Source organism: Eptatretus burgeri, chromosome 11, assembly GCF_056783735.1.
Source record: "Eptatretus burgeri isolate ZD-2024b chromosome 11, Ebu_testis_v1, whole genome shotgun sequence".
In the NCBI taxonomy this organism is placed as follows: Eukaryota; Metazoa; Chordata; class Myxini; order Myxiniformes; family Myxinidae; genus Eptatretus; species Eptatretus burgeri.
Genome location: NC_140971.1, coordinates 93,733,117 through 93,758,599, shown reverse-complemented (window position 1 = coordinate 93,758,599; position 25,483 = coordinate 93,733,117). Strand labels below are relative to the sequence as shown.

At 44.1% G+C, this 25,483-nt stretch overlaps 1 protein-coding gene across 1 annotated transcript in view; it reads right to left on the bottom strand.

Annotated features, from left to right (window-relative positions):
• The window catches only part of LOC147017678 (FH1/FH2 domain-containing protein 3-like), a 257,701-nt gene that overhangs the window by 198,149 nt on the left and 34,069 nt on the right, over positions 1 to 25,483 (bottom strand). Inside the window, exon 2 of the mRNA XM_085847448.1 lies at positions 2,747 to 2,853. Within this exon, the coding sequence (XP_085703574.1) occupies positions 2,747 to 2,853 (107 nt within the window). The remainder of the gene's footprint in view (positions 1 to 2,746; positions 2,854 to 25,483) is intronic.

Here is a 25,483-nt window from a genome sequence, read left to right as displayed (position 1 = left end):
GTGTTACAACGTGGAAAACAGCATCCTGGTTGCCATGGCAACCACTTTAGATGACGAACGTATGTCGCGACACACCGTCTCCACAGTCTGTACCTATGTACCAAATATAAACGTGAAATTTTAAAACTTTGGGAGTTAGAGTGCAGACAGGAACGGACGGACGGACGGCACATAATACGCCCCGATATATATAGATATATATATATATATATATATATATATATATATATATATATATATATATATATAGATATATATATATATATATATATATATATATATATATATATATATATATATATATATATATATATATATATTATTGGGCGTAAAAAAATAGTGTGGTAGATAAAAACATTAGAAAGGAAAAAATAACTTGCACCAAAAATTTTAACATTTTCACGCTGACGCTGACGCTCACACTCACGCCGGGAGTATCGCCATAGCTCTCTGTTCTTCGAACAGGCGAGCTAAAAACTATATCCAGGTACTGTAGGTCATTATAAAAGGGGTCTTGATGAATACTGATATCAGGGAATAATAATGAATGGGCAGGAAAAAAAAACTTTTCTGACATTGAGGTAAAAATATAAACTGACAAAAAACCATGACCACAGAGATGAAGGTTAACTCAACATGCATCTTGTGTTGTCCTGGCGAGGATCTGCCATCTCTGATTGCTCTTTTTCTTGTTTGATTTTGAAATGTTTTCTGTCTGATCCATCTGTTTTTCCTTTGTGTCCCTTTTAGCGATGCCAAGGCAGCATCTTACAACAGTTCTTTGTGTGGCGATCAATTTTTGCTCCATGTTCTTTGTTGGAGACCATGTTTGTTATCTGATCGTTGCATCAAGTCAACATGTGCTTTTTCTTCTTGTTGTTGAAATCTGGTGTTTCACTCAATTTAGAATTATTTTCCGCTCTTAGAGTATGGATGTATCAATTCTTGTTGGAGTCTTTATCACTCTCCATGCTCTTTCTCGTTTTAGGTCAAGTACGAGCTTGCACTTTACCTGTCAAAAACATTTTGTGATCAAGATGATCTCAAACTCATTAGGATTCTTTTAGAAAATAAGCCAACATAATGAATTCTCATCGTCTGGGTCACTCTGCCTGCCAGCTATCTAAATTATTATGCATTGAACAGTATTCCATTGAGCTACAGACATAGTCCTTGTTGGTTGTGAGAAATTGGGATTTACCGAGGAAGGAGTTAGCGTGATGGAAGATGCTCATTCTGTGGCTGCCCTTGGAGGCCATACTTCCTCGATTTATAAGGAGTAAAATTTGTCTTGATTTTATGGAACAAAATGTCAAAATTATTTACTGTAACTGCCTTGCTCTTAAATCCTCCTCAACCTTCCTTAACCCCCCTTAAACCGACAATCACCATTTTAATTACCTCCACCACCGAAGGTGAAAGAGGTGATGTTTTCACCTCTGTCTGTTTGTCTGTTCGTGTGCAAGGTATCTCAAAAAGTTGTCCATGGATTCGGATGAAACTTGGTGGACATGGTATGTGACCACGACAAATTGATTCAATTTTGGTAAAAAAAAAAAAAATCAGGATCCGGATCCGGATGTGATAATTTTTAAAGTGATTCTTCACCATTGAGAGAAAGGGCGAAACCGATATATGGCACGATATCTCAAAAAGTTGTGGACGGATTCGGACGAAACTTGGTGGACGGGTTGAGTGTGTCGCAAGGGCGAATTGATCAATTTTGGTGAAGATCCGAATCCGGTTCTAGATACGAGAATTATTTAATTTCTAAAGTGATCCTTCACCATTGAGAGATAGGACCAAATACGATTCAGTTCTCCATAGCATGATATTTCAAAATTGATTGTACCCGATATGTTCTCGTGGATCAGGCATTATGTGGTAGAGGTATGCACTCCACTGAGTGCCCCTCTAGTTCTGAATGTTTGTGTTCATTGTGTGGTTAATTTTTTTTCTTTAATCCTTATCTTTACCCATACCACGCAAATGCACAAGTACGAATTCAGAACAAAACTAGGCAATCCTTAACTTGGTTTGCACACCAGCATTATTAAAGAGTAAACCAAAGTGATTTCGTAATATTAAGAGATCTTCACAAAGAAACACTCACATAATGACAAAATAAGAGCTGAACAAACAAGTATAAACAGAGCAACACGCCAAAGAGCAGTTTGTGATGAACATGATTCGAGGTAGAGCAGCAAGTCTAAAATGGCCTGCTCGGTCCTCCTATTTGTCAAAATGACAGTAAATAAATGAGGAATTCTGCCTGACTCCAACACAGGAAATTAGATTGCTGAAAACGGTTTTACACAGAAGCAAGATAATACAGTCGTGACCGGAAGGTGCAGAGATGGTGCACTTACATTTCGGCTGTTGAGTCTGCGTTTGATTCTCGGCCGAACTACGAGATGTTTGGTGCTTCACAGACAGGGTGTTAGATCATGAAATGCACCATCCCTCTGATGGATGTTTTTCTGGGGACCTCACTGCTATCATTACATGGTGGACATTCAAGATCCCAAAAACCACAACGTCTTTTGAGAAAACATTTGCGAGTCATCATTGGCATCCTGGCCTAATCACAAAAAATTCCAGCTCAACCTGCAGAAGGCAATGCATCAGCAGCACATCCGTGCTCAGCAACACTCCATAGCACATGCTGGATACAGAATAAGACAGGAAGAGAAGAAAAATAAGAAGAAGCAAAGACAAATAAGGCAACGCAGAACATGAGCCTCACCCAGGTTCATCAAAGAATCCGTCGAGGTCATCGCGTTGTTCTGCGAGCGAGCTCTCCAAGTCAAGGTAGGTCCCCGTGTGTGAGAGTTGCAGGGCACAGTCATCGAGCTGAGGTCAGAAACAGACACGAAGAGTTAAAACAGACACTTTGCCAAGCACGTATTTCTTTCGAGATAAAGAATAACAGAAACAATTGTTAAATAATCACTGCAAGAATAGACAATAACAGTACAAGTTGGGTCGCCTGATCAAGATCAGATATTCTTTAAAACTTTTGTAAAACATCAAGTAAATTGTTGTTTACAGCAGCAGCAAAAATTAATTTGGGAGTGTAACACGGCAATTTTGGACCAAATGGCCTCATCATTTCCTTGTTTGAGGTCATACAGGAGTGTGCGACCACTCGTTACACTCAGTGTCGTCTCGCAGAGACTGCAGACACTTGGTATATGAATCTCCGTTCTGCAGAAGGAGTTGAAATATTTAAATGCAGTTGATCGACCTTTGAACATGAGGCAAAGGCAAAGTTCCCCTGGGTTTTGGGGAGGAGCTTCTGCTCTACACTGATGAGGGCCAACAAGACCGAAACACTGCCCATGGACACTCCTTCTCCAGGGTAGACTGGTCCATAAAATTGAGAATGAAATTCTCGTCCTGGTATTGGCTGCAGCACAATCCTATGGAGACATAGTGGGAGTGCAGCTCTGCTAAACTCATATCTAATAGGCTGTGCCAATAGAACTGTTTAACCAGAAAAGCCTCATTTAAATATAAAGGCCAATATTGTAACAGACACAGCCTCCATAACGGGGGCGCGAGATGCCTGGATATGAACATCCAAGATGTCGAGCGGATGCGTTCTGCACATGCACGATGAGTCCATTGGTAGTGTAGTCAAGTTTTATTAATTCAACTATTTTTTTTTTTGTATACATTGTCAAGGCTCCTATGAGAGCTAACACACAACGCACAACAAGGGGGCATGAGACAAGAGGGGCGGGAGAGGGAATGACGAAACAGTGGGGAACAGAAACATTAGGACATCTGTGGAAGGGAGAAGGATGGGGCAGGGAACGCGGGGTATACAAGATGGACACCACAGGGACTTTCAGGACCTGATATGACAGGGAACTTTCAGGAAGGAAAGCAGGGAATTTGAAGGAGTTGGGTTTGGGGTGGATTAACGGGGGTAGAAAAGATCATGGTTTTGGATGGGGGAAGATAAGAGGTGGTGGTGACAACTGTTTTGAAGACCTGGAGGGAAGAATGGGATTGAAGAGAGTGTGGGAGTTTGCTCCAGAGGTGGGGAAAAAGAGGAATGAAAGAGTAAAGTTGAGCAGTGATTCTTGATTTTGGTAGTTTTATCAGAAGGGGGGTTTTTGGCAGACCTTGAGCACCCTGAGGAAATATAGTGGGGCGGGCAGATCACAGACAGAGCAGGGCGGTGAGGGGGGGCAAGGCCGCAGAGGAGAGAGTAGAAGACAGAATGACCACCAACCTGCCTCTGGTGAGAGAGTGAGAGACACAAAGATGAAGCTTCATTGCAGGAGATATCAATGATCCTAAAAGCCTTGGTTTCCACAGTGTGAAGTTGAGCTAGGTGTAAGGCGGGAGCACCAGCCCAGAGAGGTGAGCAGAACTCCATCAGACTGTGGATGAAAGCTTTGTAAATGGTCAGGAGCTCAGGTGTACCAACCAAGGACTTTGCATGATGTAAGATACCCAGTCAGCGACTGGTTTTGGAGACCAGCTTGGAGATGTGGTTTTCCCAGGACAGATCATGGCAGATAGTGAGACCCAGAAGTTTGACTGAAAGGACTTGTTCAAGAGGATTGTTGAGAAAGTAGATGGGGGAGGGGAGGGTTCCAGACAGTACTTTCGGCGAGACCAAGTGAGGGTGGGAGATTTGTCAGGATTGAAAGACATGTTCCATGTGTTGGACCAGTTTGTGACTTTCATATACAGATATACAGATCTGCAGAGAGTGAAGGGGCTGCTGCCTGCCGATCAAAGGGATGAGAAATGGCACGACAGGGGTAGAGTCATCAGCAAAGAGATAGAGAGGATTTTCCAGGGAATCTGAGATATCATTGGTGAAAATCAGAAAAAGCACAGAGCCCAGAACACTGCCTTGTAGAACTTGAGCCTGGATGGGAAGAGGATACGAGAGAATTCCATTCTGAAGCATGTATTGACTGTGATAGGAGAGGAAGTCCGTGAGCCATGAGTGGAGATTGCCTTGGATACCATAAGAAGAGAGTTTGGTGAGCAGTGTGGCATGCCAGACCGTATCGAGAGCTCGCGATATGTCGAGGGATATGGCTCTGACCTCATGTCCGGCATTGAGTACCTCCATCCATTGTTGGGAAAGCAGAATCAGCATGTCCAGTGTAGAGTGACCTGGTCTGAGTCCAAATTGATGATCAGAAATCAAGCCATTGGAGAAGAGGAAGGATTTGATGTCAGAAGTGATGAAGGATTCCATAACCTTGCTGATGATTGGGAGAAGGCTGATTGGTCTGTAGTTACAGGGATCTGATTTTGCACAACGGTTATGTTTGCTAATTTCCAAGCAGATAGCAGATGATCTTGAGTAAATGAGAGGGTGAATAGAACAGAGAGAAGGTGAGCAAGAGCAGAGCAGCAGGTTTTTAGGACACGTGGGCTGATGCCGTTTGGACCGGTTGCAGAATCTGAGTCGAGGTTTGACAGCAAGCTCTCCACCTTGACAGGAGAAAAAGACACAGAGTCCAGAAACAGCTTGGTGCGACTGGGTAAGCTGGATACAGAAAGCGATGGGTTTGGAACACAAGATTTAGAAGCAAACACCGAGTTTAGGCATTCAGCCTTTTCATGTGCAGTGTCAGCTGTGCGGCCATTTGAGGTAAGAGAGGGCAGGGAGGAGAATCGTACACCAAAAATATACTTAACAAGACACCACCAGGATTTGGAGGAGGGAGAGAGGTTTGAGAGTTCAGACTTGAGATTAGAAAGATGTTTCCTGGCTCTCCTGAGGATAGATACACACTTGTTCCAAGTTTTGTGGAAGGAACTGAGATTGCCTTCTGTAGGATTGGCCTTCCATGAGGAGAAGGCAAGTTGATTCAAGACAACTGCCTCACCACAAGCTTCAGTGTACCATGGACAGGATGAGGGGTAGGACAACTGACGACAACATGGGATAAACCTGTGCATGAGAAAGCGCAAATTTCGTTGAAAAAATTCCCAGGACAAGTTGATGTTGGAGAAAGTAGAGATGGGAGACCAGTCTCGAAGTTTGATGGTGGCTTGAAGTCCCTGTCAGTCAGTTCTAGTGAAATTCCAGATTCGTCGTCGCTGAGGTGGTTCTCTTATAACAGCCAGAGAGAGGTACCCACACCCAGCCAACTGGCATGATGACAGGTGAGAGAGGTACCCACACCTAGCCAACTGGCATGATGACAGTTGATGCCACCACATATGAGGAAGACAGAGTTGGGATGAGAAAATAGAAGTTGGTCCATGTTTTTGGAGAGCGAGATGTAAATAGAGTCATCACTGTTTGGTGTATGGTACAACACACATATAAACATGAGGTGGGAGTGGAGGGGAAGCCATAGCCAAAGGTATTCCTGGGGGCATGGAGGCGTAAGGAATAGAGTTTTTGATGAAGACAGCAACTCCACCGCCAGGAAGAAGCTCAGGTCTATCATACCGGAGGAGGGAGTAACCAGGTGGAGAAATTAAGGAGTCAGATACGTCTTTATGGAGGAAAGTTTCTGTTCAGCAGATGATGTCGGGTTTGTCGGTGGCAACCTGTATGGAGAGATCAGTCAGGTTAAAGCGAAGGCCCCAGATGTTTGAGGTCCACGCTGTTAAGAAAGGGGGAGGGGGGGAGGCTTTGGGTGCATGGGAGGGGAGGGGGAGGGTAGTGTGGGGGAGGAGAGGTGGAGGTAGTGAGAGTTGTTAACAGTTGATAACAGATTGTAGAAGAGCGAAAGGAGAGGGTCGGATGGGGAGGACAAAGGGCTAGGTGGTGTAGGGATGAGTAGCAGTGGGGAGTAATAAGAGAGGAGGCAAAGGGAGATTGGAGGAGGTGGAGGAACAAGCTGGAAAAGAGAGGGTGGGGGAAAGAGGAATCTTTGTGGATGGGGGCAGCTTTGAGATCAGTGAGTGAGGGGGAAATTTGAAAGGGAGGGATGATGGGGGGGATTAAGAGAGAAGGGTGAGGGGCAAGAATTAAGGAAGAAATATGTAGGGGGAGCTTTTGAAAAGGGTGAGAAGGAAGCTTGGGAGTGTGGGGGTGGGGAAGAGAGAGAGAAGTTTGCTTTGAAGAGGAAGGAGGAAGCTGAATTGAGAGGGAGGAGTGACAATGAGAGTGGGCACGGTCATGGGGGAGGAGGGAGAAGGAAGAGTTGGGGAGAGGGGGAGGATGAGACTGGGTCTTGGTATGGTAGAGGTGGGAGTGGTCGGGGGAAGGAACAAGATTTGAGGGGGTGGGAAGAGGGGTCGATGTGATGAGAGGAAAGAGAGAGAGAGTGTTTGAGATATTGAGGAGTGTGCTGAATGAGAGTGCGAGACATTTTTTAGGTTATAACGGAGCTCACAGATGTTTGAAAACCATCCAGTTTGGAATACTGGAGGGGGAACCGCAAGTAAGACAGAGGACAGTGAAGAGATGCTCGGATGGGGGGGGGGGGGAGGTAATTTGCGAGGGGTAAGGAGAGGGTATAACAGGGAAGGAGTAATAATGGAAGATGAACAAGTATTGCAAAATGGGATTTAAAAAAATTGTTGGTCAGAGATTCGTTTCAATACTTTGTAAGATGGATGGAGTGCAGCAGAATTGACAGAGTGGAGAAAGGAAACGTTGTAACAGATGGAATTTTTAGACACGGGATGAAAGAAAGGTCGAATTGAACACAAGATTTTGAAGAAGAAGAAGAACTGGGCGGAGAGGGGACGTTGAAACATTGTAAGAGACTGTTTCTATTTATTTATTTTTTTGAAGATTAGGGATTAAGATTGAAGATTTGAATTAAAAGTAAAGGAAAACTTTGAAGAAAAGGTCATGAAGGTGTGTGGTGAAAACCTTCACGATCAGAGTGGGAGTGGCAGGGAAGAGGGGGGAGAAAGAAGAAGAAGAGATGGTACAGGAAGTCACGTGATTACGTAGGGTGTAAGGTGAGAAGGAAAACGGTATTTTGTTGCTGTTATTGTTTTTATATATTTAAGACGTGAAACAGGGGGTGTAGTTGGGAGTGATAGAAGGAGGGTGGAGGGAAAAGTGGAGAAAATACAAATAAACACGATCATGCACAAAGACAGGAAGACGGGTAGGTCCCAGGGAAACCAGATATGACAAGACCGATGAAAACTCACCAAATTAGCACAAATTTCGAAATAAAACGAATGAGAAACACACAGTAAACACGGAGGCAACAAAATAACAGTCAAAGCGTGACAAACAACGACCGGAAACTTATCTTTGAGAAAGTCAGCAGAGAGCATGGACAGAACCAACCGTCACCTCAATGATTGTGTCATCGCGTGCTTGAGGGCCATTGACCCAGGGTTGATGAGCCTCTGATAGACGATTGGGTGCGGCGCGTAACTCTGGTTCGCTTGGCCAATTAATGTCCATTGTGCAGCCACCACCACAGTTCCACATCTGTTTCAATCATCTCACGCATACAGTAAACCGACCCTGGGCATGAATATACAGCCAGAGGTGCGTGTTGTCGATACCGGGCGTAGTGGCTTGCGCCTGTAATCCGGCTACTCGGAGGCTTGGGTTGGAGGATCGCTTGAGGACGGGTGCTCTGTGCTGGGCCACGCTATGAGAGGGTGTAGGGCATCCCGGAATCATGGCGAAACCCAATCCTTATCCCTGTGTCGTAAGAGGCGACGAGGGTTGCGTCAGGAAGGGCATCCGGCGTAAAACCTGTGCCAAATCAGTATGCGGATCATTACGGGTGATCCGCTGTGGCGACCCCTAACGGGAGCAGCCGAAAGACGAACAACAGGTGCGTGTTGTCGATGGTGTCCATGGTCTTTAGATAGACGCCTCAGACTCGGAGTTATCTGAGAGCGGCAAGGTCCATCACAATGTTTCATATAAAACTAGAAGGGTACTCGGTAGAGTGCATACCTCCGCCATGTAATGCCTGATCCACGAGAACATATCGGGCCCAATCAATACATTTTTGAAATATCAGGCTATGTATCGTTTTTGGCCCAATCTCTCAATGGTGATGAATCACTTCTAAAAATTCCAGTATCTGGATCCAGATCGGGATGTTCATCACAATATAACCAATTCAACCTTGTCAGACACCCAACCTCTCCATCAAATTTCATCCAAATCCATCCACAACTTTTTGAGATATCCTGTTAACAGACAGACAAACAGAAATCACAGACAGAAAGGGGTGAAAACATTATTACCTCCTTCACCTTCGGTGGTGGAGGCAACTTGAAAGAATCCCAAAATGCAAAGCACACTTTGTACTCAAACTAAAGTAACACAGTAACTTGCAACTAAGTGAGTTGAATGAGGTTACGTAGGGTTAATGGGGATATTCAAAATTGTGGGTAGTGGTGGGAGATGACGTGAGATGGTTGTGCACCATCTGCTTGAAGCCCTTGAGTGAAAAGTGGGATTGAACAACCTCTGAAAGCGATTCTACAAACAGGAGAAAAGAACAAAAGAGTGGAGGTGAGCAGCAAGCCTGGATTGAAGAAGTTACATCCTGGAGGAGCTCGGAAGTGTTGGATAACTCAAAGAGCAGAGGGAGCTATTTAGAAGAGAGGCAGAAAAAAAAAACCCCAAAAAACAGAGGCCACTGACCAGTCTGTGATGTGAGAGTAACTGACCTTGTGCTTTGCAGCCTGAATGAGGTGGATGAGAATAATATTTTGAGCTTTGGATTGTACAGAATCCAGGAGAGATGTATGTGACGCTGGGGTGTCAGGCTGTAGCGGAGAGCAGTTCTCCATTGAGCTGCGACAAAAGGTTTGTAGCCCGTGAATAGTTCTGGGTCATAGGACATAACTTGGAACAACAGAAGATGCCCAGTCTGAGGCTGGGCAGCTTTGCTTATATGGTCAGGCCAAGGAGTCTTGGCAGATAGTTAGGCCTAGATGTTCAAGAGACTGAACCTCTTCCAGTCTCTGTCAGTGGAAATAGATCAGTGGGTTCATCTGACAATCCTTCCAAAGCAACAGGGTGAGACTGTGAAAATTGCCAGGTCTGTAAGATTTGTTCCACTTTTCAGACTAGCATCTCTAATCCATTACAAATGAGCAGAGAGTGATGTAACTGCTGTCAGCCTGACAGTGGGATGAGATACTGTTTGACATAATGTGGAGTCACCTGCAAAAAAAGGAAGAGAGAGTTTTCCAGATCATCGGATTGGTCATTTATGTGGATGAGGAACAGGACTGAATACGTCTCACACCTGAGATATCCCCAGTGATATGTTCCTGACCTCTTGTTTGAGATTATCAGCCTCCAAACATTCCTGAGAGAGCAGAAGCAGCATCTGTCAGGCTGAGTGAGAGGGAGGTAATCAAAACTGATGGTCAGAGATCAGGCCGTTTGAAAGCAGCAAAGACACCATCAGCGACTCAGCGACAATGATTTGCTCATCATTTGAATCTTGTCTTCATAACCGCAAGTTGTTGCTCTTTAGCTGTGCAAGAGCAATGTAGAAGAAAATGCGTTCACACGATAGGCGACGTTTGTTGCTCACAGATCGTGCAGCAATACGACTCGTTCTGTTGTCTTTCAATAAACAGCCAGGTGCTGAGTGATACATATTATATACGTTGCCCTACCTGAATAAGACAGACACCCCTAATTAAAATTTTTTTTTAACAATCTGTGATACAGACACAATCAAATGGACTACAAACATATAATAGTATCTGCTCGCAGAGGCGTCGCTTGCTTCCAAAAAGATTCGGGGCCCAGGCCCCTGAAACCTCAGATTCCCCCATCCCCAATAAAATTTTTAGCACAGTGGCATGTGTCGAAAAAAAGAGTCGAAAAAAAAAAATCATTATAAAGTGGCCTATCGTAGCCAAGGGGTTAAAATAGATTTGGAGCATGTTTCCCATGGCCCAGTGCCCAGCAACACCCCTGTCTGGTAGCATGACCTTTGGGATCATTCAATGCATGAATCCATGTAGGCATCGAAGCAATGATATTCTGCATGACAGTGTGATCCACATTTTGTCGAATGTAGAGTAGAATGTGTTGTAGTTGTTGTGTTTTACTTGGCAGTGGTCATTGTTTTCCACGGCTCCTGATGCGTGTTCCCAGGTGTGTCCAATGGCATTCATGCCGTGACCGCGGTGCCTATGCAAGAAGCTGCATCCCATTCCATTTCTTTCCGGCATAGGTGGTTCTGAACGTATGTGATGCTACTCCATCCTCCTGCTATACGTTCGTTCCATACTGCTAATTGGCATGCTGTTATTGCGGTAAGAGGGTTTCTCCCATTGTCAGATCTCTGCGGCGTTAATTATTGGGCCTTTGCAGCCCCGTGCTACGTCAGCCACGAGGACAGAGTAGAAGAGCCAACCCAAGCGTGAACGCACTTCTCCCTACTGAGTGTCATCAGAACATTGCGGTCACAATTCACCCGACATGGCATCTCATCTGTGACTTTTTGACAAGTTCTATGCCAACACAGACAGCCAAAGGGTAAATTTGCAAAGAAAGTCGGGAGTAGTTAATCATCAGTTGTGGGTTGATCATTGATGCTGCAAAGATAGTCTGTGGGCAGAGGCAGTGCAAGACATGCTGTGCTTGTGATAGCATTCCTGAAAGCTTTTACAAATTAACTCCACGGCCGTTTGTATTGATACAGGTATTGTATCTCTGCGGCAGACAACACCTACTTGCTAAAAGTCATGCAGTAATGGCTGTAACGGGGCACAAGTCGGTTTCACCACAACATCTATAGGATGATTATGAAAAAAATATATATATATATACATATACATATATATATATATACATGGGTGGGGAAGGCATCCCACTTCACCTTTCCTGACAAGGACATCTTGTCCCACGTTACCCTACATCGCAAAGCAAGCAGACAGTTTGTATTTATGGTAAAGAGAGGTTCCAGTGAAGGTGTAGCTTATGCTCCGAACATTCTTCCAGCTCGGCATCGCAACATGGTTCCTTATGATCCCGCCGGACGTGCTCTGGAACTCGCTACTAATGAAATGGTGATGCGAGGCGACGGCGAAGGACACGCGAGTGCAAAACTTTTCTTCAACCCAACATTTAGCATTCGCAAGGAGCCACGAGTTACGACGAGTTTGGAGCTCGACGACGTTAATCATCGAGATTTACAAAACAAGACTAACTCATGAACATCTAAGTACAAAAATATCATCTTAAGTTGAGCATCGCAAAGATATTTGAGTGAAATTCCAATCGCTTTGATTCCAAATCAAGAAGCATGATTGTTGCACGTCTTCTTTGTTTGTACGCTGTTATTGTTTGTGTTTTTTGGGGTTACTTTTTGTGTGGCAGCCCCATTAACACGATGTCACCGAACGAGCTTCAACAACGATAGCACCGTTTTAACATCAATTGTTCCAATATTATTATATACGGTAAATGTTACACTCATAGATGTACGTTGGAGTAGTTTAACTTTTAATGCAGTAGTAGGTCGCTCATCGCACAGCAATTGCTATCATCTTCATTATTTTCATGAGCAGTCCGACGTTGCTGGCACAAGCAGGTTTGCAGCGCTCAGGGGTTTGAGTTGGCGGGGCTGGTTTCCTGCAATTTGGTACTGGATTGCAGGAAATAGATGGGAACTCAACACCATGGGCCAGAGCGCTAGCTTGTGCTGTACGGCGGCACAGCCCGCATTTCCAGGATCACAGCTCGTCTCCAGAACGAATGCTCTTCAAATAGCAATTCAAGCTCATTGATTGCTTGAAAAAAAGGGAAATGGTGTCCAACTAACTCAAAGCCTCGAAGATGCACAAACCATGCACTGTTGTGAGTTGAGTTTACAATTGTGACTCGAGAATTTAATCGTGCAACGTGTACGCTCGGCATCGTCGGGCCGATCCAGTACAACTATGGGATGCAACCGATTTGTGTGCTCGATCGAGTTGCATCAAAGAATGGCAAAAGAAAGAGCACACCTTATCTTGTCCACGTATTTTATAATTACCAACGTCGTGATGATAAATATTTGAAGAGGAGGAGCCGGGGATGTACGTGATGAATGAGAGATGGAGCCTCACGTGGCAGGTTTGTATTGTTCATATCTTTGAATCTCCAGCAATGACATCACCACATACGTCCCCCGAGCAATTACAGTTCAAATCTATAGATGAGCCACAGTTCAGGTTATTTATTATTTATTTTATTGATTTGTATTTTATTGCAGCCTGTGGCTGCTTGGCTGCATCATCTTCTGGGGGCACAGCTGTGCCGCTGATGCAATTCCCCCTGTTACCAGCAAGCTGGTACACGTTTTGCCAACTTTGGAAGGATGACAGGCTGAGTCAACCATACCTGGTGTTAATTCAGTGGCACGACAGGGGCTTGAACTCAACATCCCGAAGATCTTAAGCCAACACCAGGCCGACAGTTCAGGTAATCTCACAATATTCATCATTTTTCTTGAAAGATAAAGACTGAAGGCCCAGCCGGCAACTCTTTGACAGCACCGACTGCAACCGAAAGGCTGAACTTTCGACACCGTGATGATGCGTGATGCTTTCCTTGAAATATCCAACATTATGAACTCCACGTTTCAACACCTCTTTCTGGAGAAGTACTGGCAGCAGCATTCCTCCTTCGCAGGCTGCAGAGGCAGCTAGTTTACGATGCGAACTATGTAGGACAAGCAGCACCTCTCGGGCATTTTAGTTTCAAGGCCAAAAACTTCCCTTGCAAAGTACAATATCCAAAAGTTCATCAAAGAGCGTTATCCATGTGCGCCAAACACTGATTTATTCACAAACAAGTTGCGTATTCACATTCCCATCATGCTTTATCGACTGTTCAAAGAGTGTCATGAAATAATTTCCTTTGCTTTCTTAGAAACACTCTAATCTAATTTATTATTCACTCTGCCGCTGAAGGTGCATGGAGGTTATGTTTTCACCACTGTTTGTCTGTGAGCAGGTTATCTCAAAAAGTAATGGACGGATTTGGACGAAGCTTGGTGGGTAAGGTGGGTGTGTGACAAGGACAAAGCGATTCAATTTTGGTGAAGATCTGGATCCGGATATGAGAATTTTAAAAGTTTTTTTGTAAAAGTTTCAAAAAATAATTTTAAAATTAAAATAATTTTTAAAATTCTTTTAAAGAATACCTTTATACCTACGATGCAAAATTATTAGATCCTCGTGGAGGATCTCTAAGTCTGACTCACGTTGTTGTTCTTGTGGACTTTTTTGTTTCACAGCCTACAGTTTTCATCGAAACTTCCTGAAACTTGGCATATATATGTAAAAATACCCCGCGCAGACAGTAACCATCTCTGATTTTGAATAATTCCTCCGAGAAAAAAAAAAAAGTTATGACGTCAAAATATCTCTGCTAATGGAAATCGCCTAAAAAATTTTCTCAAACTAGGCAAGCTTTTTGAATTCTGTTTGCAGGAATCAAACGGGACATTAGCAGAGATGAATTACCGCACATATGATACGTCACATTGACATCATATCAATCTTTATGACGTCATTCTTATTTTTTGACTTTTTTGTTTCACAACCCAGAGTTTTCGTCGGATCTTCGTGAAACTTGCCATGTATATGCAGAAAGTCCACACACAGGCAGTAACCATCTCCGATTTTGGAAATTCTTCTGAGAAAAAAAGTTGACGTCATAATATCGCCGCTAATGGAAATCGCCTACACCATTATCTCCGAAATGAGTTTGTTTCACATCCTTCAGTTTTCATCGAAACTTCCTGAAACTTGCCATATACATGTAAAAATACCCCGCGCAGACAGTAACCATCTCCGATTTTGAAAATTCCTCCTAGAAAAAAAGTTATGACGTCAAAATATCTCCGCTAATGGAAATCGCCTTTCCCATTATCTCCGAAACTAGGCAAGCTGTTTGAATTTTGTTTGCGGGAATCAAGCTGGGCGTTAGCACAGATAATTTATTGCAAACCTGATGCATCACAATGACGTCATATTCGTTTTTATGGCGTCATCATTAAGAGGACGAGGATCTTAGCTCATTCGAGCTTGTTTTATATACAGATTGCATGCTAAATAATGTCATATGACATTCAAAGCAGGTTTGTGAAATGGTTGATCTCCATGTTATTCATTATACCAATTGTTAAAACAAGCTTAAATGTGCGAAGAGCCTCGTCCTCTTAATGATGACGTCATAAAAATAAATAAGACGTCATTGTGATGTATCAGGTTTGCGATAAATTATCCGTGCTAATGCCCGGCTTGATTCCCGCAAACAAAATTCAAACAGCTTTCCTAGTTTCGGAGAAAATGATATCGGCGATTTCCATTAGCGGCGATATTATGGCGTCAACTTTTTTTTCTAGGAAAAATTTCCAAAATCGGAGATGGTTCCTGCCTGCGCGTGGGCTTTCTGCATATACATGGCAAGTTTCACGAAGATCTGAAGAAAACTCTGGGTTGTGAAACAAAAAATGTCAAAAAATAAGAATGGCGTCATAAAAATTGATATGACGTCAATGTGATGTATCGTATGTGCGGTAATTCATCTCTGCTGATGCCCTGTTCGATTACCGCAAACAGAATTCAAAAAGCTTGCCTAGTTTCGGAGATAATTTTTTAGGTGATTTCCATTAGTGGAGATATTTTGACGTCATAACTTTTTTTCTCGGAGGAATTTTCAAAATCAGAGATGGTTACTGTCTGCGCGGGGTATTTTTACATGTATATGCCAAGTTTCAGGAAGTTTTGATGAAAACTGTAGGCTGTGAAACAAAAAAGTCCACAAGAAGAAGATGAAGAACAACAACGTGAGTTAGACTTAGAGATCATCCACGAGGATCTAAAAATGGAAAATATCTCAACACGAGGCAAAAAGGGTTGTAAATCACCCAGCATAACCCTTGCTCAGGAAGCTGCATCGGCAACACCAATGCTCTGTAACCGAGTAATGTACATCAGAGAGAGAGACATGACAGACCACTCCATGGTGCTCCATCTCTCTCAGTCCCCCCTGTACTCTCCTCTTCAAATACACCTCGAGGGAGATCGGCACACGGGACCCTTTGGTATCCTTTGCATGAAACTCGGAACATGCGTCACGAGTCCAACATGTGCAATTACACGGCCGTGGGGCGTCTGAGCCGACCACACGGCTCTCACAGCTTCCAATTTCATTGCACATCCACAGCGCACCAAAGATGTCATAAATAAGAATATCGATGCGATAATTCGAAAGACAATGAAGGACAAAGTAAATAAATAAGAGGTTAAAGAAATCTCCGAGGTGCATCTTTGAAAGCTGAAAACAACAACAAAAAAAAATCAAATCAAAGCAGTGAACGTAGAGGAGGTCATCAGAAGGAAGCAAAGATGAACAATTTGAGAAGGTTCATTTTAAAATTGGAAGACTAACACACGGACATTGTTTCTTTCTTCCTGCGACAAGAGAGATGCGAGCGTGGTTTCCTGGCCCGAAACAGGAGGCGCGTTGGAGAGGCAGAGGCGATCCATGTTTGGGCCAAAATGAAAGAAAAAAAACAGTCTCAGAGCACTATGTGGCGCATCACGGGAGGCCAGAACGAAGGCATGCAAATCACCTCCTCCATTCTTGGGGGTCTGCTTCATCTGCACATCGTGGCATGCAATGCTCGTACTAGCGAATAAAAAGGAAAATAACAATTAAAAAAAAGAAAGTTTTTAACATTCCTTTCCTTTACCCCGCAACAATATACAACATCAGACAGACGAGAATCCTTGAAGTTGAAAAACACATCGAGCATATCGCATTGTAACAAACAATAAAGATTGTTTGTGCATTTTGTTTACAATGTTGCGCTTATTGAAATAGGTAAGAAAAACCGCAACTTTTGTGTTTTAATCACACAGTTGCCTTTTTTACAAGGTCTAAGGCTCGTAATGGACATACTGACGAGACACACGTGGCCACTGAGCGTGGGGGGGATGCGCCGTTGCGTCCCGGTATACTCCGGGTACCAGGGACATCACAACAATGGCGCCGCCTTGCTCACCGCACTCAGCGGGGACTTTCCCAAGGAAGAATTTCTTCTTCCCCATGGGTGCCAACCTACGGGAGTTCTCCGTACTCTTATCCTTTTAAGTGCTGAACGTCAAGCAAGGAAGCAGCACGTACTATTTATAAATTCTTTGGTATGAATCAGCTGGGGTTTGAACCGTCGACCTCCCAGACTCGGAGCGGACTCTCCAACCATTACATCACAGAGTCCACCCTCGAGAACTGTTGGTACATTTATACATTCAAGAGGAACCGGCTTTATACATCCAGGTTGTGCAGCATTGATGACAGAGTGCTAGAGGGTGGACGAAAGAGTCTGGCAAAAGGAATAGATGTGTCAATTCGGTACGTTGAGTAACAATGAAAGGTTCACAAGCAGAAGTCGTATTTTTTTTTCATAACAGGGGTCGGCATGCTTAAACGCAAGGCTGTGTCACGAACAGCACACTGACTTTGGCAACCCAAACTTTAAATTGGGCAATAAAGAATAAGTATAGTTTCAGCACATTGGCCGAGTCACTTCGCACAACGCCTGCCGAAAGCCACCGTGGCCAGCTCTACACAGTCCGTTTTTGTACAACAAATGCAGTGAAGGACGGACATTCACGAAGCGGGTTTCCATACATGTGATCCGAGAGCCGCCTGAATCACTGCACCTGATAAACGCTTCTGCTGGCTAAGCGCAACGGCTCAAGCACTCGGGTGGCCGCTGCTAAATAATTACTTCTAGCCAGAGATGGTTCCTCGGGAGATCGTCAAAATTTCGGCTGGAATTTCAAAAACCGAAGATTTCCAACTGATAACTGAGGCCAAATACCTCACACGTGGACATTCTCACACACTTCATCAGATTTGTATCATCTCAAAATAAATGATCGGAGATTTTTTGGATGGGTGTTCTTCATATACCATCTTTCTCTTCCTTTCTATTTCTCTTTTGAACTGTGGGTATATGGCCCAGAGTGAGGACACTGGAGTAGAATTCTTTGAGGTTGTTGATTAAATTCTGACTTCAAAGTAGAACAATTAAGGACTAGAGGTGCTACCGGCACTGCCCAGCTGGTTGAGCTTTTCCCAGAGGTGGTTTTAGGGCGTGTTGGACATTGAAAAGCTCTGGAGTTATAAGTCTCATGATGGTTAAATTTTGCCTGCGGTCCAGCGACAGCACTGCCTGACCCCAAATCTCAATATACACTTTATAGCAGCCTTCGGTGGTCTCAAAACGACCATCAAGACCGAAGTGCAGTAGCTTAAAAACCTTGCCCAGATTCTGAAACACCCACATGCAAAATTTGGGGCCTCCAAGTGCTATGGTTTGGCCATGAAAGAATAACAAACAAACGCACAAACAAATACACAAACAAACACTTGAAAATATTTAAAAGATTGAATTCTAAACTTCTAGAAGCCAAGCCAAGCCATCCATGCAGCAATTCATAAGTTGCTAATGGATGGTCCACATAAATAACACTGCTACCTCACTCACTGCGACCGACTTGAGTCCTTATCAAGACTAGTTACCTCCTCCCACCGGAGGTGGACGGTGGTTATGTTTTCACGCGTGACTGTCTGTTTGTCCGTGAGCAGGATATCTCAAAAACTTATAGACGGATTCGGATGAAACTTGGTGGACAGGTTGGGTGTGTGACAAGGACAAGTTGATTCAATTTTGGTGAAAGTCTGAATCCGGATACTCTTCCCCATTGAGAGACAGGGCCAACAACGATATGTAATACGATATCTCAAAAAGTTGTAGACGGATTATTACAAAACTATGTGGATGAGTGGGTTAGGTGACAAGAACAAGCCGATTAGATTTTGGTACTGGTCTGGATGCAGATCCGGTCTATCGGTGGGATGCAAAATGTAAACTGTTCAGCCTGGCGGAGGTGTGCACGCTACCGAGTGCAGTTCTAGTTTTCAACTGTGATCTACATTGAGGTCATTCCACACTTTGTGGTTTGACTCTTATTGCCCTGAGAGCAACTTGGGAAGGGTATTTGAATGTTGCCTACAGAAAAGTTCATGTTGCTTATGGTATCGTTGATCCATCAAAAAAAAAATCCTTAGGAAAAAGTTAAATAAATGGTAATCCTGTGCATAAATCAGTTAATTAAATCATTTCTATCCATCTATCCACACCTTCATTATGCAGCCAAACACATATCTGGACAACTATAGAGCTTCAAAATAACCACATAAAGAAATCGACATAACGACGACGACAATTAAAACAAGAAGATCAATCAGAGATTGCAGACCCTCACCAGGACTTGTTTTGTGTGGTGTTTGTGTAGCTTTGTGTGGTGTATTTTTGTGTGGCGTACTGGTGTGTTACGTGATTAATTAGACACATAATTAGAACTACCACATTATAACTGCTGGCAGTAATGACCGGGTACCAAGACGTCCCACTTTGATTGGACACCTGACTGTGACTGATGACATTTCTTTTAATTATTATTCATTGTTAAATTGAATTTAGAATGGGATTAATATTAATTCAATTCAAATCAAATGGAAGACCAAATCGGTGCAGTCCTGCATTGGAGTCATCAGAAGGAACCCGAACAAGCCAAAATCAAGGATGAAGTCACCAGGAGGAACCTGGATAGGATTCCCATTTCAGCTGCTACTCCTCTACCCTCAAACGCATCCAGGCACCGCCAAGTGAGCCTTATTAAAAAATAAATAAATAAAAGAACCCACGTCAAAAAATTAATTCTGCCTGTCAGACCATGTGTCCGATTAAGTTGAAATTTAAAACATGTATTCCCCATCACTACGAGATCATAAATGTGAAGTTTCACATCGATTGATGAAGCGGTTCCAGCAAAAAAAAAACTTTATTTAATATTTTTCTTCAATCCAATATGGCTGCCAAACCATGTAACCAATCAATTTTTCCTTAACAAACTTGTACACCCATGGCTCTTGGGGAACATTTGTGTGAAGTTTCCCCTCGATCTGCCCAGCCGTTCTGAAGAAGATTTTTTATGGGTTTCCGGGTAAATCCAACGTGGCTGTCAAACTATATGACCTGCGACCTCATATGTGTGAACCTTTTGTTCTTCATGCATAGGTGGTCATACGTGTAAAGTTTCGTCCGATCTGTTGAGCCACTTCAGTGAAGATGATTTTTAAAGGTTTTTATTTATTTTATTTTTTAGCCACGTCTCGCGTAGCGAACGCTCGCTCCAAAGCCTGTATCTCACTGGGCTGCAACAGCTCGCGACTCATTGGAGACACCAAATTGCGATAAAACAGCGATAATTTTCACTTGGAATCACACTGAATTTATACTAAAACACATTTGCGTGTCTCATGAATATCGCACGAATGTCCCACGAACCCCCGGCGAAATTTTGGATGAACTTCGCCTGGAGTTCGCATACATGTCGCACGACATTCGCGCGACGTTCAGGTGACAAAACTGAGATTTTTTTGCACATGCAACTGTCGCGCGACGGTCACGCGATGGTCGCACGGTTGTGCAACAGTCGCACAACAACTGTGCGTGACAATTGAGAAATCGGGACTATATATATATATATATATATATATATATATATATATATATATATATATATATATATATATATATATATATATATATATATATATATATATATAAGGCCTCTCCCTTCCAGTAATCATATTGTCAGTTGGGAAACGAGTAAGAGAGTACCTGACTGAGTACTACAATGGTGTGGGAGCTGTGCCCTGGCAGAACAGGATGGTGGGATTACAGGAGAATGCTGACCAAGCCTGATTGTTCAAAGTGTTCTGTTACTTGTCAACGTTGCAACCACAAACATTGTGTGTGACCCAATTGTTCATCTGCCTTGATAGGGGCTTGTGGGTGTGACCATATTTTGTGTGTGACCTAATTTGTGTAAAAATATGTGTGACGTGATTTAGGAATGATGGGAAGGTGAAATGAATGTTGGGAAGGTGAAAAGTTTGCATTGAAGGCCATTACTCAGAACAGGAGAGAAAGAGGACGGACAATGCTGATTTTACAATTTGGACTATGAGGTTTTTTTTTTTGGTTTTTTTTGTTAGTCATATCTGGATTGAACTAGCCTGGTGTGTTGGCGCAGTGGTTAGGGCAGCGGCTTGGGATACAAAAGGTCCTGAGTTCAAGCCCCGTTGAGCCACTGAATTAATACACCAGGGGGTTCACTCAGCCTGTCATCCTTCCGAGGTCGGCGAAATGAGTACCAGTATACTGGGCCGGTGTATACCCCGGTTAAAATAGGTGTACCATATCCCTGTGTCGTAAGAGGCGACCAGGGTTGCGTCAGGAAGGGCATCCGGCGTAAAACATGTGCCAAATCACTATGCGGATCATACGGATGATCCGCTGTGGCGACCCCTTACGGGAGCAGCCGAAGGAAGAAGAAGATATCTGGATTGAACTATTGTGAATCTATCGACATTACATTGCATGGATAACATGTGGATTTCTATGTATATATTAAATTAAGTAGACAATACATTGTGCAAATTTCAGATTAATTTCTTCCGAAAATATTCTCCAGTGAATCGCAGTTTAGTCGCGCTCTCAGGGGTCCCAGGACAGGTTATCATTTTTTTTTCCTCCAATCAGTCACAATTTAGTTTCATAGGTCACCAATCCCTCACAAAGTTGTCTCACATTTGTCGCACCTTCTGACTCACGGAAACTAAATTGAGAAGGGTTCGAGACCGGTTCGAGCCAACCGCGACGACTCTGCGACTATTTTGAGAGAAAATTTGTAGGACAAATTTTTTGAACATGTTCAAAATTCCAGCGACACCAGAGCGACGTGCTGTGACTCACGCGAGGAAATTGAGAACCACCGCGAACGTTTCCAGACATTTTGCAAAATCCCGTTCGCATTTTGTCGCAGCCCAGTGAGATACCAGCTTTAGAGAGCTCCGCGTTGTTCTTCTCATTCTTCTTCTTCTTCTTCTTCTTCTTCTTCTGGTGAAGACAAAACCTTTAGGATGCGGCTCTTGGACACATTAGTCCTTGTTTACAATATGGCTGCCAAATCACATGACCGATGATGTCATCAATTTTTTTTCTGTGCACCATTATATCCTGAGATGGGCCTCATTTTTCATACTGATCAGATGTAGCGTTCTACATATGCAATTATGACATCATAAAAAAACATTCAATCCCCATGAGTAGTCGTTGCTACGTGCCAAGTTTCAATTTTTTTTCCTTGGTGCAGTTTCAGAGATACAGTGGTCCAAATTTTTCCCATTTTCCCAACATGGCTGCCACACCACGTGACCTATGAAGTCATAATTATGATTAAATCATTATACATGAGTAGTCGCACCAATGGTGACAATTTCGTCTTAATCCGACAAGCGGTTGCGGAGAAAAAGACGAAAATTCTGTGCGGACAAACAAACAAACAAACAAACAAACACAAACGCGATACCCTCGCCGAAGGCGAGGGTAAAAATCACCTTCAACTCATTTCAATTGCGATATGTTGTACGAAATTGAAATGCAACCCCTTTTGAGAATAAGACGTATCGACTCCCTCGATATGAACAGCTGCATCAAAGGATCATGACAAAAAGGTGGAAAAATAAAACAAGAAAGATTTTCAAAATTATATCTCGGTTAATTCCGGCAACAAAGCATTTAACGTGGGTTTTGGCATTCGATGGTGGTTCCACCATTGATCATGGTGGCGAGGATTACACTGTAGGGGACAATAAACGATTTATACACCACATTTTCTGCTGATTAATGTTAAGAAGGTTAAGAAAAAAAAAAGAGGGACATGAAGAAAGGGGACTTGATGACTCTCGTATAATATCTTTGGAGAAACCGAATATGGTTTGACGTCCAACTGTGAAATGTAAGAGGAAAAATTAATAAATGCACAACACAGCAAGTGCAATCATGTGGACGGATAAATACTGTTGCGGTTGAGGAAATTCGCAAACCACCATTCAGGTCCCGTAGGTGAGATATCTCTATAAGTACATGTGTAGTTAGCCCAAACCCGTTGTTTAGAGGGAATAAATGTGATTCATTCGGGCTGCGACCCTTTAAGATAGCCGTTTTTCTGTTCTATCTTTATTTTGAACCAACCACGTCTCAACCGCCATCACACAACCACCAACCGCAATGCCGCTTCACAACAACAACAACGCCAACAGCCACGACCTTTACCTTCACAACTCGCTCCTACAAACATCGCATCACCGCCATTCCAAACGGCACCATGGCCGGGCGTCGGGCTGTCCTGGACTCGTGTAAGACGCGCGCCGAACCGCGAGTGCAAAGTGCGGCCTTTCCGAGGAGAATTCGGATCAGGAATGATACACGCCCACTTCTGATCCGTCCAATCAGCAAGCGCGGGGCGGTTTGGCCCCGCCTCCAGGCGCGTTGGAGTAGAATCAATATATGCAAATTCGAGGATCAGGGGAGACTCACGCCCCTTTTTCTCCGTCCAATGGGCGAGCGTGGCTCCACCCGCGAGCTCGTTCTGATCCAGAAATTTGCATATGGGTTCTCCTGCCGGACTATAAAGCGCCGAGCGCGGGACGAATTTAGTGAGTTCGAGGCAGTCAGTTTTGAGAACAGTCAAGGCGAGTTTGAGAAGAGTCAAGTCGGGTCTGGAGAGGAGAAGTCTGTCGGGGCTCGCAGTCTGTCGGGGTTCGGAGTCTGTCGGGGAGCTGCAGAGAGAGGAAGCCTGGAGCCTGGAGCGCGGTCGAGGTGATTTGCTGCAGTCGGCTGAGGAGAATTACGGAGGGGACCGGATAGCTCGGGTCCGAGGCAAGGAAGACGGCGGTCGGCGACGAGCTCGCAGTGGAGTCGCTCGTCGCAGGACCCAAGCAAGCCAGCTATCCTCGTTCCCCTGAGCATCAACAATTCCCCCCTTTTTCCCCCCCGCGCTGAGATAGTGCGAAAAGGGGGCCCCGTTCCCACCCCACTCCAAGCAGTGCCAACGAAACCCGCGAAGGAGCGCGGAGTCAGGGCGCCGCCACATTTGCGGCTCATCACAAGACACGGGTAGGATCCACCCGGTCTCGTGGCCCACAGGCCCCATCTGCCCCCTTGTCTTTGAGGGTGGCCCTTTTCTTTTGCTTTTGAGTAAATGTGTTGTCGGAGCCGTCTGTAAAGTAAAACTGTGTAAGTGTTGCTGTGTGCTCGCGTAGTCGGTAGTAGATCTGCATTGTTGTGTTTCTTTTGTTACATCTGCTTTTGGTGCATAATTGTTGTAATTGTATATGTGTGCTCTCCGTGTGCCGTGGAATAAATGTGCATTATGTTGAACTGTTTTTCCCGTTTCGCTTTGTCTTTTCTTTAATTGAATCTCCATCTTGCTTCACGTAACGGATTGGTAGTGGGCTTAATACGCCCGATAATTAATCGGAACCGTCGAGGCCGACGATAACACCGCTCGGTTATCCCGATAGTACAGAACGGGTCGCTTAAGTGGCCCGTGTCCGGAGTCGACCTGCGGCGAGGTGCGATCGCCCGGTCTACCCTCCGTGTGGGTACTTAGGTAGGTCGAATTTGGCGAACAACCCTATCCCACGCGGGTGGCTGATTGGCACGATCGTGGTGAGGCCGAAAGGCCCACCCGTGACTAGCTCCCGGCGTTAGTCCGAGAGGGTCACGACAGAATTGTCCGTCCGGTAGGCGACGTGCCGCGATTCGAGTTACGTGGCCGTTCGCACGCCGGCGGGCGCGAATTCGCAACAATACGTTACGGAAATGATCAGCGACACAGTTTCAGATGTCTCATTGTTGTTAGCTTTCCATCATTATTTTGACAAAAAGGACAAACAATTATTAGTGAACAACACAAATTACATAACACCTTAGAGGACAAGAAAACATGCACATTATTGAATTGAAATATTTTATTCATTGTCGCTCCCCTGTTTGACCCAATACGCGACTTTATCGGGTCACGGCGGGAATAAGTTCGTTGTGGCACACCGAGAAGCGAATGATGTTGGGAAAGTCGACTCAGGTATTGAAAAGTAGATAAAGGATATTGGGTAAGCGGCTAAAAGGAAAGGGTTGTGAGGTCATGTTTTCTGGGATTCTCCCAAGATTAGGAAATGAAATAGGAATTATGAGCAGAGCAATAGACATCAACCAACGGCTGGAAGTATGGTGTCGGGAGGAAGGTTTTACATTGATGAAGCAGTGGGAATCATTTAGGGGACAAAGGGAGTGTTTCCACAATGATGGCCATATGTATGCCTGATGTTGGCTTAATGGCTAGAGTGGTGGGCTTGGGATCCTCGGGTCCTGAGTTTGAATAATGCTTGGCTGTTGAATTAATACCAGGTGGGGTTGACTCAGCCTGTCATCCTGCTGAGGTCAGCAAAATGAGTACCAGCTTGCTGGTATCCTGTATCAGAGTGGTGACCTGTCCAAGATTGTTCCCAATAGCCCAGGAGTCTGCTTAAGCAGCACCAACGCTCGCTCTGCACAGAGTATGGTCCCAATGGATGGTTGGATGGATGGAGGGATGAATGGCCGTA